The following is a 16,198-nucleotide window of genomic DNA, read 5'->3' on the forward strand; positions in this document are numbered from 1 at the left end:
TGAGGCACACCGGACTGGGCCCCCCAACCCTGGCACCTCTGGCCTCCCCCACCAAAGTCTTGTCAGTCAGCCCCGTCCCTTCAGCAAACAGCCCAGTCCCTGCCCTCACCAATCACCCAGGGTGACTTTGGGTGTGTGACTCCTGGGGCTTCCTACTCCATTACTGGGCCCTCACCTCCTGCTGCCCCAAACTCAACCTCCCTGGGCTCTTTGGGCTCACGTCTCCAAGGACCCGGGTCCCCCAGCCCCAGGCCCTGCCCTCGCCAGTTGTCCCTGGGTGACTTTGGGCTGGTGACTCCTGGGGCTTCCTGCTGAAGACTCTGTCCTCCCCCTCCTGCTGCCTCGAGGTCAACCTCCCTGGGCTCTTTGCACTGGCGTCTCCAAGGACCTGGGTCCCAACCCTGTGTTTCCCTCCCCCATCGTGGAGTGGTGACTCAGATAATGTGCTGATGTGGTCCCTCCCCCCAACCAGGAGGAGTGGAATGTAGTGATGTCACAATACGCCTAGGAACTGTCATTACTGCAAGACCGGCCTTCGATTTATGACCCAGTCCACTAAGTATTGTCACCCTATTTCTGGTTCCTCTGGCCACAGCACAAATTTCCAGGTGGAAGGAGAATGGAGACTATGAGACCTAGGGGCAAGAGGTTTCAGGCTGCCTCACTCCCTTAACATAGACATTGAGAGTGGGAAAAGCCTACACTTCCCCCTGAGCTCAAAATGCTGACAGTATCTCTGGGTGGCAATGGGAGAATGGGTTTGGTTTGGTTTTCTCCCAGGCTTCTACTTTCCAGAGAGATTTTAACATTTTTTTCTGAGTTCTCCACCTCATCTTCTAATTTTCCATGGTTCAGGGACCAGACTGCCCTTCAGTCAGTAGTCTCTGAAGTGAGATTTGCTCATCTTCTGTGGAATAGATCTTGGGAAACTGAACTTGACAGCTTGAATCTTCCTCATATTATATCAACCTGGGGTACTTTGAGTGCCACAGGATAAATGTGGGACATCTTTCTGAAGCATCAGTTTCCCTTGATTCTCTTGAGATCAAGAGAAAAAACATTAATATACTTAAGGATGACAGTCACATAGGTTTCTAAGAGTATACCAGATTTCCCACTGAAATGAGGCTTGAGTTGTCCTCTTTCTGATAAATTCCCAGATTTAACAGAAAGGCTGACTTCTGCCATGAAGACACATTGATATAAAAGTTTGAGAGGTACTGGTGCACTTCTTCACACTAACAGACATGTGAGGATGTATGATTCTAAACCACATGGCATACAGTTCCTGCCTACTTAATGTTTACTTTTCTACCTCTGCCTCTGGTTTTTGTCCCTGGCAGCTGCTGATTCTTGGCAAAACCCCAGAGCTTGGAGTCAGAAGACTGAGTTTCAAAGTTCCAGTATCTCCTTTTTCTTTTTTTTTTCTAGCCATGATATCAATCCCTCTCAGTTACTAAATGATTGTGACAACACCTTGTACAGTTGTTGGTGTCATTAAATCAGATGGTGTATAAGAGTATTTTGTAAAAACTGTAAAGGAGGATGTGGCTGTAGGGGCTGATAGTTCTCATGACTGTTACTGCTCTTCTTTCCCACAGTTAAAAGAATATTGGCAGAGAAACAGCCTTGGTGTTCCAGCAGGAGCGAAGAGGAACAGGAAAACAAATGGCAGTAGCCCTGAAACAGTCACTTCTGGTGGTTGCCACCCACCTGAGGATGTGAGTCTTGGCTGGCCAGTCTCCTGGTGACAGGGGGCCCAAGGCACAGTAGAGGGTAGTTGTTAAGATTGTGGACGGACCATTGGGTACTGGTTAAGAATTCTGGGTTTGGCCAGGCATGGTGGCTCACGCCTGTAATCCCAGTACTTTAGGAGACCGAGGCACATGGATCACGAGGTCAGGAGATCGAGACCATCCTGGCTAACACGGTGAAACCCTATCTCTTCTAAAAATACAAAAAAATTAGCCAGGCGTGGTGATGGGCCCCTGTAGTCCCAGCTACTTAGGAGGCTGAGGCAGGAAAATGACGTGAACCTGGGATATGCAGCTTGCAGTGAGTTGACATTGTGCCACCGCACTCCAGTCTGGGAGACAGAGCAAGACTCCGTCTCAAAAAAAAAAAAAGGAATTCTGGGTTTGAATCCTGCCTCTCCATCTGCTAGGGATATGATTTAGGGCAAGCTGCTTGAGCTCTTTGGGCCTCTCTTTTTACATCTGTATAATAGAGGTGGTATTGTTTGACTTCCATTTGTGAAGTTTAAATGAGATTTGTTATTGTTGTTTTTATGTTAATCCCTAGTATATGGCGTGCTGTAAACACCCAGGACACCAAGGATATGGTCATTGCTGTTTGACTTTCCTGACCGCAGTCTCAATGGGAAGCCAGGACAATGAGAACATCCACTTGCCATCAGGAGTCACACAAAGGGCCTCAGGGTGGGATGGTGGGAGGATAAGAACCATGAGAGAAGTTGGCACAAAGGAGTTATGGGACAAAGCGTCCAAGTTAGGCAGAAAAGAAAATGTTGCCAGTTGATGGGGAAGAAAGGAAGTCAGAGGGCTTAGACACTGAGGGGGACAGAACATCTCCATGTGCACTCTCGTCTCTTGTAGTCAGCAACAAGTATCCACGGGGAGGGCCCTACATCATCTGCTACCCTGAAGGATCTGGAGGTAAGAGGCTCTGGAGGGAGGTGTAGTGACCTTGCAGGCCAGCCCTCCAACCTCCTCCCACAGCGGAGACTGGGTGCCCCTCTGCCAGCTGAGACAGCCCACACACACCCCAGACTTAATGATTGTTCTCTCTACCTCTTCCCCACTCCTCCTCCACCTCCTTGTCTCTGCATGCACCTCAGAGCCTGTGCCAAGAACTAGCAGTAGTCCTGGACTCGAGGTCCGTAAAAATCAGTCAACTGAATAACACCATCAAATCTTTGGTAAGAGTCCAGTGGGGTCCCCTGATTCCACACTGCCAATCCTGGGCTCCAGTTTCCCCTTGGGGCCCTGAGGAAAGGAGCTGGGGGCTGCTGGTGCCAAGGACAAATAGGGAGCTGGAGCACCCAAGCCTCACCTAGAGGGACCCCAGAGCATGCAGCATGGCTCTTCTTTTGTTGCCCTCTTTGCCGACTCTCTCCTCTCCAAACACCCCTGCTCCAGTCCTTGCTACACACGCCCTGGGGTTGTTACCTCTCGGGGAAGTGCTAGCCTGACTGGTTGTCAGGGGCCCCATATTTCTGCTGTGACTCAGTCCCTAATTTGCTCTTTGATTCTGGACAAACCACCTCTCCTTTTTGGGTTCGTGTTTCCAGAGGAGGTAGTGAGTATCAAAGGTCTCTGTTTGCTCTGAGAGGGCGAGATTTAAAGGCCCCCTAGAATGGAAACCTCAGGGCCAAGGGCTCCTGTCTGTCCTTTTCCATCCTATATCTGCTGTGAAGAACTGTACCTGGCCCGCATGTGCTCAGTAAATGTTTATTGAATGAAAGCACTTTTCTAAATCACAAGCTGGCAGAAGGGGGGGCCTTTCTCAAACTCCATTTCTAGAGGTTTATATTACTGTCCTCTCAAGAGATTCCAGATTCAGACCGAGTTCTGTAGCTGTGGGCAAAAACCAACAAAGACCCAAATTCTCTGTCCTTGGGAGCTTGAGGAGAGTTTACCTGTTCATGTTCCCATGAGAACTTTGCCTTTAAAATCCATTCCTGGCCCCTGCCTACCGCCTCCTGGTCTGGGGAATAGAGTTGAGGGGGCCACCCTCCATCACCTTAATTTGACTCTCCCCACAGAAACAACAGAAGAAACAAGTGGAACATCAGCTGGAAGAAATAACGTGATTTCTTTGTTTCCTTGCGACATGACTGCTGGGTTTGGGGGTCACTCAGATGTAGAAGCCCCAGTCTCATCTCGCCCACTACCAGCCTGGGGAAGAAGGCTCACCCTTCAGATTCCACCCCAACCCCACAGGGTCCCTGATAACCTGGTCCCATGAGTGGGCCTGTCCTGGGGCATTGATGGCATTTTGGGGGCTTGTCTCTTGCTGTGCCATCTCTGCCTGCCCCTGGTAACAGTTCTGTCTTCCTCTTCCTACAGGAAAAGAAGGCAAACAATCAGAAACAGAAAGCTGAAAGGAAGCTAGAGGTGAATGGAGGGTGTGAAGTTTCCTCCTGTCCTGCGGAGAATGTTTCTTTCCTTCTCTTTCAGCACTTGCTTGGCTTTTCTCCCAAAAGTTCAAATCCAGAGATTGAATATACAGAAAGAGAAACTAAATATGGGCCTGTATCACATGAAACGTTCTCTCAGATACTTTGAAGGTGGGAATCTGGGCACCCTGTCCTCCTTCAACCTGGCACTTTGACAGGTCTTTAGGGAGAGTCCTTTGGGCCCCATCTCAACTCTCTCATTACAGAAGAGTCCAAGGATCTGGCTGGCCGCCTGCGATATACATTGCAGTGTATAGGAGAGTTAGAGCGGGCTGTCTCTGTTGTCGCTGCCACACAGGAGAAGAAGGAGATCAGTGTGAGTTCAACCACTTGCCCCATCCCCTGGGAGCCTGGCTTTGCAGATGGAGGAGTGAGCCTAAAAGTCCCTTCTGCAGGATGGGGTGTCCTGCCCAGGAGCAGTATGGCCATTTCTTTCTGCTTTTGTATATGGTTGTTAGAGGCAGCCTGGGGCTGAGTCAGCTGCTGTGGGTGAGTTGGGGGGCACTGTGGGGAGTGAGCTCTGGAAGCAGAGCTTGGAGGCCAAGTGTCTGCCCTGCCCTTACCTGGCTGTGGTCCTTGCCAAGTCCTAGGTGGAGTATTGTGTACTTGTACTGTGAAGGTACAGAAGAGTACCTTTAGTATGTTACCATTTCTGCAGAGAGAGGAAAAGTGTGTGTGTGTGTGTGTGTGTGTGTGTGTGTGTGTACATACTATGATAATATACATAAAACATGTCTGCAAGGGTTCATAAAAAATTCAGGAGAGAGCAACAGGGTGGCTGGGAGATACTTCCCTTCTGTACCTTCTGAGTTTTGGACGATGCGAATGTATCACCCTTTCAAAAAGTGAACAAAAGATTAACTTTCCCCTTCCTATCTGTGCCTCCATCCCCAGCAAGAAAAATGGGCTTCAAGAATTGGATAGATCTGGATGTTCAAACCCCAGCTCTGCCTAAGTGATCTTAGACAAGCACTTAACCTTAAATACTCCATGTTTTTTCATCGACACAATAGAGGTAATCATAGTAACTGTCTCCTATGGTGGTTGTGAGGATTAAATGGGATTGCTAGCACGGTACCTGGTCAAGCACTCCATAAAGGTTCAAACAGTGGTAATAATAACAGCAATAACAATAGCAATTTTATCTGATCTCTCTGGGCCTCTGTTAGCCAGCTGTAAATTCGATCTCTTCCCCTGTCCCTTCCAATTTAGACTGAGTTCTTTTAAAAACCAGACCATGGGCTTGGAAATACCTTGATCTTTACTGACCGAGTTGTATATTAAGCCTAGCCCTAGCCCTTTTAAGGGGCACTGTGTGGAATGGCCCTGGGTCCCCAGATCGAAACTTCTCACTCTTCACCATCCAGTTCTTGAGCTGCAGTAAAGCTCTTATTGAGTGGCAGTTAGAGCAGTCCATACAGGAGAAGTCATGGCTGAAAGCACACCTGACACGGGTGAGGTTTTGCAGAGGGAGGGATGTGGAAGGAAGATGACCCCAAGTGTCCAGGAGCAGGTGAGGACCAGTGACAGCCCTTCCTAACTTTTGTGCCCATTCTTGCAGTTGAAAGAGTCACTTAAACAAGTCCAGCTAGAGAGAGATGAATATGCTTAACATATAAAAGGAGAGAGAGCCCGGTGGCAGCAGAGGATGAGGAAAATGTCGCAGGAGGTGAGATCTGACCCTTCAGCTCCCCACGTTAGATAGGTCACTGGATCTTTCTGGGCATCTGTAAAATGTGAATAGTACAGCCAGAGGTGGTCATGGGTCTGGGCTTTGTGGAGGTGGGGACAGAGAGGGAGATGGTAACCTGTCCAGCCACCAGCCCCTCTCTCCAGGGCCCTTTTCCCGTGTGCTTTGGGCAGGTTTGCACATTGAAGAAGGAGAAGAAGCATGATACGCGTCGGCTAGAGAAGCTGGAGAGGAGCTTGTCCAAACTCAAAAAGCAGTTGGGTAAGCTGGGGCTGGTGTGACCTGGGAGCAGGACTGGTATCAGAGGGCTGTGGGGGTGGCTTAGAATGCCCCAGGGAGGCGGGTGGATGGAAGCGCTTTGAGGCAGAGGGAAAGAGGTCTATGCCAGGAGACAGCAAGTCTTATCATCTCCATGAGCCTCAGTGTCCCCATCAGCAAAGGGGGCCCATTGTCAGCCACCCACAGTGCTATCTGAAAGTGGCTTGGAAGATTGGCTACCATCTAGGTGCAAGGAATCATCAGCAGTGAGGCCAAGTTTGGGGAGCCTGAGAGGAGCTGTGCGCCAAGAGGAGGGTTTTTTTTGTTTTTTGTTTTTTGAGAATCCAGAGGCCCTTAGTGTCTGCTTCCCTTCTCAGCTGAACCCCTGTCCCTGGAGGCCCCAGCAGTTCCCTCTGAGGTGGAGCTGCAGCACCTGAGGAAGGAACTGGAGAGAGTGGCAGGAGAGCTCCAGGCCCAGATTGAAAACAATCAGCGCATAAATCTCCTGAACCAGGGGCAAAAGGAGGGGCTTCGGGAGAAGAAGGAGAGGCTTCAGCAGCTGGCCAAGCCACAGAGTGGCTTCAAGGAGCTAGTGCATTGTCCCACCTGGGGAGCCTACCCTCCTCCCTAGCCCTCCAGGCCTTTGTTTTCCCACCTGTAAAATGGGGCAGTGTAGCCCTCATATGAAATGTTACTTCTAAAGGCACCTGTGAGCCGGAGTCTTGGTCTGGTGGCTGTGGGAGAGAGGGGATGATTTTTCTAACCTGCCTCCACCCTTCCCGGTGTCATGGGAGGCAGACACCAAGTTCTGGGGTCTCCAGCTGCAGTGGGTGTCTGCTGATTGCTTCTCTCTGTCCAGAACAATGAGAACAAGAGCACATTGCAGTTGGAGCAGCAAGTAAAGGAGCTGCAGGAGAAGCTGGGAGAGGTGAAGGAGATGGTAACTCCATCCAAGAAGAGCTAGGAGGCAGGCACCAGCCTCTGTGGGGGAGAGGTGCCAGGCCAGAGGCAGCTCCAGCCTCAGGGCATATGACCCCAGCACCCTCCAGGGCAGTCTTGTGACTGTTTCTTGCTTCCTGCCTTCTGACTTTTAGAGGTGGGTAGCCTTGGGCTCCTCCCAGGTCTGGACATTATTATCCCGGCTAGAGGCACGGAGACTCCCAATCATAGGGGAAGAAACAGTGGTATAAGAGGCTTCTTATGCCAGGCATGGTGGCTTATGCCTACAATCCCAGCATTTTAGGAGGCTGAGGCAGGAGAATCACTTGAGGTCGGGAGTTTGAGATCAGCCTGGCCAACATGGTAAAACCTCATCTCTACTAAAATTACAACAAAAACAACAACAAAAATTAGCCAGGCATGGTCACACATGCCTGTAATCCCACCTACTCAGGAAGCTGAGGCATGAGAATCGCTTGAGCCCAAAAGGGGGAGGTTGCAGTGAGCAGAGATTGCACTACTGCACTCCAGCCTGGGCCACAGAGTGACATTCTGTCTCAAAACAAAACAAAATGGCTCCTTAGATTAAAACTGGGTTCCAGCCTCGGTTCCACTGGTCACCATTCAAGTACTTTGCATCTCTAAGTCTCTGTTTCTTTAACTTCAAAAGGAAGTTAGCATTTTCCTTACAGAGGTGCTGAGGATTAAATGAAATAATACATGGAAATCATTAGGCATGCAGCACACTTTGCAGATGGTGGTTGGCTCCCACTGCTTTTCCACCAGTCTGTGGCCTAGTTTAAATGGTGAGAAGAGGGTATGAGACATGAGGCTGGGGAAGGAGGCATGGGGTTCTAGGAAAGGGAGGAAGTCACTTAGGCCTTGTGAAGCAAGGGGCCAGGGGCCTGGGCAGGCGACAGAGCCCCACACTGCCCTCGCTACCCTATTAATGGGCCCAGAATCTGGAAGCCAGCCACCATGTGCCCTCACATCCAGGGTCTTCCTGCAGGTGGAGCTGAAGAGCCAAGAGGCTCAGGGTCTGCAGCAGCAGCCAGAACATTACCTGGGTCACCTGCAGCAGTACTTGACCACCTATCAGCAGCAGGTGGCCGCCTATCACCAGCTGACCTCTGAGAAGGAGGCGTGCACAGGCAGTTACTGCAGCAGACCCAGCTAATGAACCACCTGCAGCAGCAGGAAGCTTGAGGCAAAGTGGTGGCTGAGATGGCCTACCAAGAGTTGCAGGAGACCCAGGGGACAGAGCTGCTGAGGACGGGGCCATGAGGGGGATGACTTCTCACTCTTTCCTGGACCCTTAGGAGTGCCTGGAAGCTGCCAGCCAGCAGAACCAGCAGCTATGGACCCAGTTGAGCCTCATGGCTCTCACTGGGGAAGGTACGGGAGACCGCTCAGAAGAAGAGGAGAGAGCCACAGGAGGAAAGGGGGACTGTTAGCAGCATAAGATTGAGGAGTTGGAAGAGACCTTTAGAACAGCTGGTCATTATGCCGACCAGGTGCCTGCACTAAGTTCGGCATCAATATGGTGACCTCCTGGGAGCAGGGGGCCACCAAGTCACCTAAGGATGGCTGAACTGGCCCAGGTCAGAAAGGGAGCAGGTCAGAACTCCCGCACCGACTCGTAGTGGGACTGTGCCTGGGCGGTATAGTAAGATCTTGGTTCTTAAAAATAAAGAACAGCAGCTCATTCCTCTCTGGGGAGGGGCTGGCTCAGGGTTACACAGTGAGGGGGAGGCAGAGGTGGGCCCACAGTACCTCCCTTGTTGGGTTGTCTGAGGACCCCTCTGGCCACCTCCCACAGGAGATGGAGGAGAACATCTGGACAGTGAGGAGGAGGAGGCACCTCGGCCCATGCCCAGCGTCTCGGAGGACCTGGAGAGCTGGGAGGCCATGGTGAGCCTGACTCCCCCTGTACCCATTTTGCCACCTTCCTCTTTGGTCCCTCCAAGACCCCTTTATGATCTTAGTTTCCCTGCCTTCTGATTTCTCTGGACCCTCACCCCTTCCGGGAGCCAGTGGTCAGACACCATTTCACCTGTGACCAACAGGTGCACACTCTGAGGTCCCAAGGGAAGGGGCTGCGCTCCACCTCTCTGCCCCATTTGTTCTCTGTATGCCCCTACAAGAATGCTCACATCTTGCCCTCAGGTGGCATTTTTCAAGTTCGCTGGAGCCAGTACCCAGGAGGAGCAGGCACAGTTACGAGAGCAGGTGAAAGAGCAGAGGGTGTGCTGCCAGTGCCTGGCTAACCCAGTGGCCTTGGCTCAGAAGGAGCCAGAGGCAGCGGTCCCAGCCCCAGGGACTGGGGATAAGTCTGTGAGTGGGGGGGACCCACCGGGCCCTGCAGGAAGTCATGGAGAAGCTGGAGGTGAGTGCTGACATGGGCCAAGAAGGGCATGGGTGTGGCAGGTCGCTGCCGAGATGTGATCCCATTATTTTGGCTCCAGAGCGGCTTTATGGACCTCCTGGAGGAGAAGGCGGACCTGAGTGAGCTGGTGGAGAAACAAGAACTTCAATTCATCCAGTACTGGAGAGAGAGATGCCATCAGTGAGTGGGAGGCCAGGGCACAGCAGGGGGAGCTGCAGGGCCATCGGAGGGGCCCCAGGGTCTGAGCCCTGTCCTCCCGCAGGAAAGCTCATCACCGCATAACAGAGCCAGGGGGTAGTGTCAAAGATGCGGCACCGGGAGAAGGACATCATCAGGCTGGCCCAGGACAGGGAGGAGATGAAGGTAGGGTGTGCAACATCTTCTGCGTGGGCGGGGGTGGGGGTGGGGGTTGGTGTGAGGGTGGGCGCCGGCAGCGGCGTGACAGCTGAGCACCCCTCCCTCCAGGTGAAGCTGCTGGAGCTGCAGGAGATGGTGTTGCGGCTTGTGACGACTATAACAAGCGGCACAGCAAATTCCTGGCCACTGCCCAGAACCCTGCTGATGAGCCCGGTCCAGGAGCCCCAGCCCCCCAGGAGCTTGGGGCTGCTGACAAGCATGGTGGTGAGTAGAGCCCTCAGGTGGGGTGGGCAGGCAGGAGCAGGGGGAGCTCGCACTGCACTCAGATCCCCGCCTCCCTCTCTCCAAAGATCTTTGTGAGGTGAGCCTCACAGACAGGGTGGAGCCTGCACAAGGAGAGGCCAGGGAGGGTGCTCCCCACGACAACCCTACTGCACAGCCAATCATGCAGGACTACCAGGAGCACCTAGGCTTGGGCAGCAACCCCTGTGTGCCATTCTTTTGCTGGGCTTGGCTGCTGAGGAGAAGGAGATAAACATCACTATCATCAAAGAGCTGGTCAAGATAATTTTTAAAAAGGAACCAAGTTATGGGGTTAATCTCCTACACAATGCATTTACTTCATTTGAATGTTAGAGCTACTCATGATTATTTGCGTTTCTAATTTATAGTTTAAGTTTATTTGTAAAAAGTTAAAAGAGAGTAGGTCTCTGTGGCTTTCACTGACGTTCACTCTGGCATCCTTTAGCATTTTTCTTTTTTAATTTCATAATTGTAGGTAATTAGCATGCATATCAAGTTTGCCCTTATGCGGTAGGAGCTCAAACACACAAAGACCCACTATTTGCACAAAACTATTCTCACTGGTTTGGAATAGGCTGTCATGCTTTTTAAATGTTATTGCAGCATGTATATTCATTACAGAATTCAGATAAAATTTGCTTATGTTCTGCTATTGTTTGATCTAATCTTAATCACAGTGAGCTCTTCATTAGCTCAATATGTGGTTTGCCCTGTTTATTACTTTGTAATATGCCACTATGAGTACTGACATTTAGAGTTGTTTAAAGGCCAAGAACTGGAAACAGCCTTTTCCCCATTTTCTGTGTACTGATGATGGGAGTAATAACACTTTGGAGGAGCTTTTTAAATCTCACAGAAGAGGAAAGTGGCCTGCTCTGGCAGTATGTGCAGGATAGAGTGTGTTTCATTTGTTCCGGTGCCAAGAATTAGCGCTGTACTATGGTAGTTCCCTTAGGATTTGTATGTGCTCTGGGCTCATGAAGATATGGCATCATGAGCTGCAGCAGTTGAACTCTTTTTCGATGACTTAAAAAGGGATTATTTCTGAGGAATGACAGGCTCCCATATTAACTGTGGATGTGGAAAACCTTTCCTAGCTTAGAGCATTTCTATCTATAATACGTTTTAAAGTCAGAGTTCATGTTACCTGTTTTAATCACATGACTACATGTCCCAGTACACAAAAGGGCACTGGTTGGCATTTTTCTTAATGTATGTAGTAAAGATCACAATAAATCCTTTATGAGTTTAAATGTCCCTGGAAGAGGCATACAGGCTCTAGTCAAGAATGAATTAGCACAAAGGAAAGCTGTGTGACACCTGGCATTCCTCTCTGTTCATGGAGCTTCTTTGTGGCTTGAAGATTGATTTTACCATCTACGCCTCTCTGGCTAATACCTATGCTTCAACCACCTTGGTTACTCTGACATAGGAGTTTACTTCCTTTCCTTGAATGGAAAACACTTTAAAAAATAATAACAAACATTATTATAAACTAATATATGTGAGAGTACTTAGTTTAAACAAAAAGGAGTTTTAGTAGACAGTATTACACTATCTCTGAAAATCAAGGAGAAGTTTATGCAACTTAAAATGTTTACAAACTGCAGTACAATCTACTGTTTGTGAATGTCAATGTATTATCAGGAAATGTGTCTATACAATCACAGAGTTATGTTTCCTCACAAATTTCTTTACGAAGAGTGAAATATGTTTTTGTACCTCTCGGTTTCAGTTAGGGACATATTTTGTGCAATATTTATGCGATTGTGCCTATGCATGATGAATTAATGAATGTCAGTGATACATTGCCTAAATCATAACTTGATGATGCTTGGGAAAGAATCAACAGTTAAAACTTCATGAAGTTCTAATGTCTGTGTTCCAAAACACATCACATTATTAGGATGTAGGAAGATATGTATGTGTGCTCCCTGGGGTGGGGATTTCTAGTTACTAAACCATCTCCATTTTTAGCATTTGGCATCCTCATGATACTTTTATAAATATGACATTAACAGGAAAGCAACAATACAATTTTACCGATGGAATAACAGATTTGCCTGCATTCACTGAAAGAGTGCAAATATTGGGTCCTTGTGACTTCAACTGACTCTTCCAAATTGTATGAATGTATCAATATATTAGATAAAACCAGTTTCAGAATGATAAAGAAAAAAAGTTAGACCAAATAATGTGGCTAATTAACAGTGGTACGATTTCTAGCCCGTGGGTTTAAAATGAACTTAAAGTCCTGTTCTTGCCTTTTATTTTTCTGAACTTGCCGCTTTTGCAATCTTTGAGTTCAGTTTAAAGACAGTTACTTTAAGTAACTGTTGGACCACTGTTAATTAGCCACATGATTTGGTCTAACTTTTTTTCTTTATCATTCTGAAACTGGGTTTATCTAATACATTGATAAATTATTTCAAAGGTAGTTTATCATTGAAACCACTTCACTTTTACCCTGATAAATATCAGTGACTAGGAATGACCCTCCGATAGCATTTAGCATCTGTAACCAATCTGACAATAATGTGTTCATCAGGTGCCTATGGATTAAATCACACACTAGCACATTTAAGCTGAATGTCAGTCTGGAAAATAAATTTACTATATTAACTGAAACACCACTGTTTGTGTAGGTATTTGTCATATATTTAAGAAAAGCTAAAAAGAATGGAAATTGTATGACAATAACTTAAGTCTTTCTTTAAAGTGCATGCAGTCTTTTGCGATACTTCATTCAGCCAAGTATTTGTGCTTTTGCTCGTTCAGTATAAGGCAGCTTTCAATTTGCTTAGAAGGCAACATTGGAAGGTTAGAGTTCATCAGAAACACAGAATTTTAAAATGTGAGTTCAACTGAATAAATTTGAATTTCTGTAGGAAGAATCAAAACACCTATTTAAAGATCGCAATATATAATAATCATTTTTAAAGTATTTGATTAAACCTGGTAGGTTTTCCAGACATGAAAAAAAATCAGCTCTAAAACCAAAGCTGATTTTTAGAAAATTTGAAAATGTAAATCAGCCCTATCCATAATATAGTTTCTCTAAAACTTTATCTTAGTCATTTTAAAATAATATAATTATTAAAAAATAAAACTGCTATCTTAATGTTCTGAAATAAGCTAAAACATTTTAAAATATGAATACTGTAGCTTAAAAGAAAGAAATGATGGGAAGGAAAAGTAGAGAAAGAAATGCCAATTCCAGTCCAAAGCTTCATTTGCCAAGTTTTCTTAGAATGAATTTTATCAATTTAAGAATTCTTGTAAATAGAATGTATAATGGAAATACTGAAATGCTTTTGCCTAAAGTGGCATTATTGACTGCTGGCGTGATGCTACTGTAATGTAATAAATTATTAAATTGTTGCAAAGTGCTGTTTTTGCCTTAAAACTTTATTTTGCATGTCTTGAAAACTACAGTATTAAAGGTATTAATACTGTGCAAATGCTGGGCATGCTTGGCATGAGATAATCTGTTTCATTTTTGTAAAATTGTAATATAACTATGCAAGTGTTTATTAAAAGAACACAAAATAAAAATTTATGGGATTAAAAAGTTACAGGGTGAAAAAGTTATGGGATAAAAAATGTAAAAAAGTTGTGGCAAAAAAACTTGTGGCAAAAAAGTAGAAAAAAGTTTCATGAAAAGTTACCAAAAAAAGTTATGAAAAAGAAGTTATGGGATTTAAAAAAAAAGTCATGGGATAAAAATAAAAGTTAAAAGCAGGCTCCTGTCAGCAAAGCCTGGAGAAGTGGGGCTGGAGTCTCCACCGCCACCATGTCCCTACCACCCCTTCCCAGTCACCCCTTTACAATTAGGGTAGCAAGACAAGACCTCTGTCTAATGGGGAAAGACAAACAGACCCTTTGCCACCCTGACCAGGGCTGAGTTCTTAAATTTCTGGATGATGATGATTGTCATTTAAGAGCCAGAGGCTGGTGGAGTTGGTTTGTTTGGAGAAGGACTGATGGCCTCCTTACTCTCACCATAGCAACTTTTCCCTCAGGGGGGCTCCCATCTTCTTATTCAGAGAGGTTGCTGAGGCAGGACAGTGGGGCTAACTGTGGACCAGGTGAGGGCATGGGCTGCTGGGGTAGCCGCCCTTCCCCGGTGTACATATTGTTTCTGTGTAACGTTTTGTATATTCCAGAGGATAGGTCCACCCCTGTATCGTACCTAGCGGTGGTTGGAGCTGGCACATGGGGAGGAGGTTCTAATAATTATTTGTGGCTGGGAAACTTATTTATTGCTAGCATAGGACAGAGGAAGGAGGCGGGGTTGGGGTTGTGGCTCCCTGGTGATGTGACTCCTGTTTATTTTGTTTTTTATTTTGGAATAAATGGATTTAGCCATACTGCTCAGCCTGGTGTGTTCCCATTTCCCTCACTGGGCCCTGGAGTTTGTGCCATTGAACAAGGAGCCCCAGAGTGTCTTGAGCATGTCCAGCTAGTTTGTTGGGGACCTTCCAGGCCTGTTAGCAGTATGCTGCCTGGTGGCGCCTGGGGGATTCCACGGGGACTGCCATGGCACCTATGGGGCGCAGTCCGGCCCTGACAGCCAACAGGCCTAGAAGCCTGATCTAGCAGTGGCAGGGAAGATAGGTACCAGCACCTGAGGGAACTGACTTCCACCCACCCCAGGCGTCTTCTCTTCCGTCCCCTTGCCTCCGTCTCCTGTCTGCACCTGATGGCCTGTTCTGTGTGTCGCTCCAGAGTGCCGGCTGCCCCGCAGACTCCCTCTAGGCTGAGTTCATGGCCCTGCCCCCTGGTGGCCAGAGCCGGCTTCACAGGATAAGAGCCAGCTAACTTCCACAGGCTTTCGAGGAAAAGTGTCCCTTGGAAAGGGTGTGGTCTTTTCACCGCTCCCAACAGCACCCTAGAAATGGCTTGGCCTTTCCCCTCCCCTGAGCTCCACAGAGAACACAGCCAGCAGAGGACACATTTCCCCGCCATCCAGAAATGGGTTTGATTCTCAGCCAAGGGACAGCAGGACTGGTAGAGACTGTCAGGCCACACAGCTGCCTGTAAGAGCGTTCCCATGCTTGGTGGGGGATGGGAGGGATGGCAGGGGCTGGCTCTCCGTAGGCCAGGCATGACAGGGAGGCTCACTGGAGGTGGTTCACTCTGGAGGGGCAATGTCAGGGGATAGCTTTCTCTTGTTGGGCCACAAGACTCCAAAAGGACAGCACGGTGATTGATTCCCAGTGCTAGAGGCGAGGCGGTCAGCCACGTGTACCTACATGTGTACATGTATATATATATGGGTATTTATAGATATTTATAGAACAGGGCAAGGGCATGCCACAGAGGGGGGCACAAGTTTTCAGCAACAGCCACACCTGGATGTGTCAGCTCACCACTACAACAGACTAAGTCACAGATGAAGAGGGCTGGCTTTGGGGCTGAGGGAGCTACTGTCAAGTCGCAGAACGACTGCCCAGGCAGGCTTGGAAAGGGAGGTCTCTGAGAAGAGGAGGACTCTATTTAGAGGTCAAAGTGGGGCCTGGGGCTCTCAGGACATGATGGGCTTGCCTAACCCAATCGGCTGGCAGTTGGAGAGAAAGCAGAGAGAAAACAGGAGAGAGAAAAGTGAGCAGAGAGCTGGTGAGGCAAGTGCCACAGCAGGTGTGCCACAGCAGCTGTGAGAGGGCCGGGGAGGGGAGGGTGCAGGTGCAGGTGTGTCAAGATTCCTGGAAAAGAGGGGCTGGAACGGAAATGGGAGGAAGACAGAGGGAGAAGCCGGAGCTTCACAGGTAGTTCCTGGAGGCTGTTGTAGCCCTCCCCACCCCACACACACTGGCCTCTTCCACAGTACCAAGGCAGTGCACCCACTGTTAAGACCAATGCTCGGCCACCCTCGGGCTTCCCTCTTCTCTGGTCACCCTGTCTTCCAAACCACTGGTCCGGGGCCACCTCTCACCTTTGGGAGCCCAATGCAACAGCCACCAGGCCTGATAGGGAAAGGACACTGCTTGAACCAGGATGATGAAGCTAAAAGGGATGGACGGCTGGAGTGATTTCTGGAGCCCCCTCTGGGCAGTCAGAAAGCCCA

At 48.4% G+C, this 16,198-nt stretch overlaps 1 protein-coding gene across 1 annotated transcript; it reads left to right on the forward strand.

Moving 5' to 3' along the window:
* Window positions 1-542: 542 nt before the first annotated feature.
* Window positions 543-10,530, forward strand: LOC116464634 (putative golgin subfamily A member 8D). Its single transcript, XM_058439716.1, is given in 19 exon segments — window positions 543-608; window positions 1,542-1,721; window positions 2,616-2,675; window positions 2,858-2,938; window positions 3,785-3,828; window positions 4,067-4,149; window positions 4,226-4,309; window positions 4,405-4,514; window positions 5,566-5,652; window positions 5,760-5,867; window positions 6,062-6,149; window positions 6,524-6,738; window positions 7,006-7,074; window positions 8,405-8,480; window positions 8,905-8,996; window positions 9,551-9,651; window positions 9,734-9,834; window positions 9,937-10,092; window positions 10,179-10,530. Coding segments are annotated over 19 exon segments (1,986 nt in total). The 3' UTR covers window positions 10,364-10,530.
* Window positions 10,531-16,198: the final 5,668 nt, after the last annotated feature.

The sequence above is a fragment of the Hylobates moloch genome, unplaced genomic scaffold (assembly GCF_009828535.3).
Source record: "Hylobates moloch isolate HMO894 unplaced genomic scaffold, HMol_V3 SCAFFOLD_1, whole genome shotgun sequence".
Classification (NCBI taxonomy): domain Eukaryota; kingdom Metazoa; phylum Chordata; class Mammalia; order Primates; family Hylobatidae; genus Hylobates; species Hylobates moloch.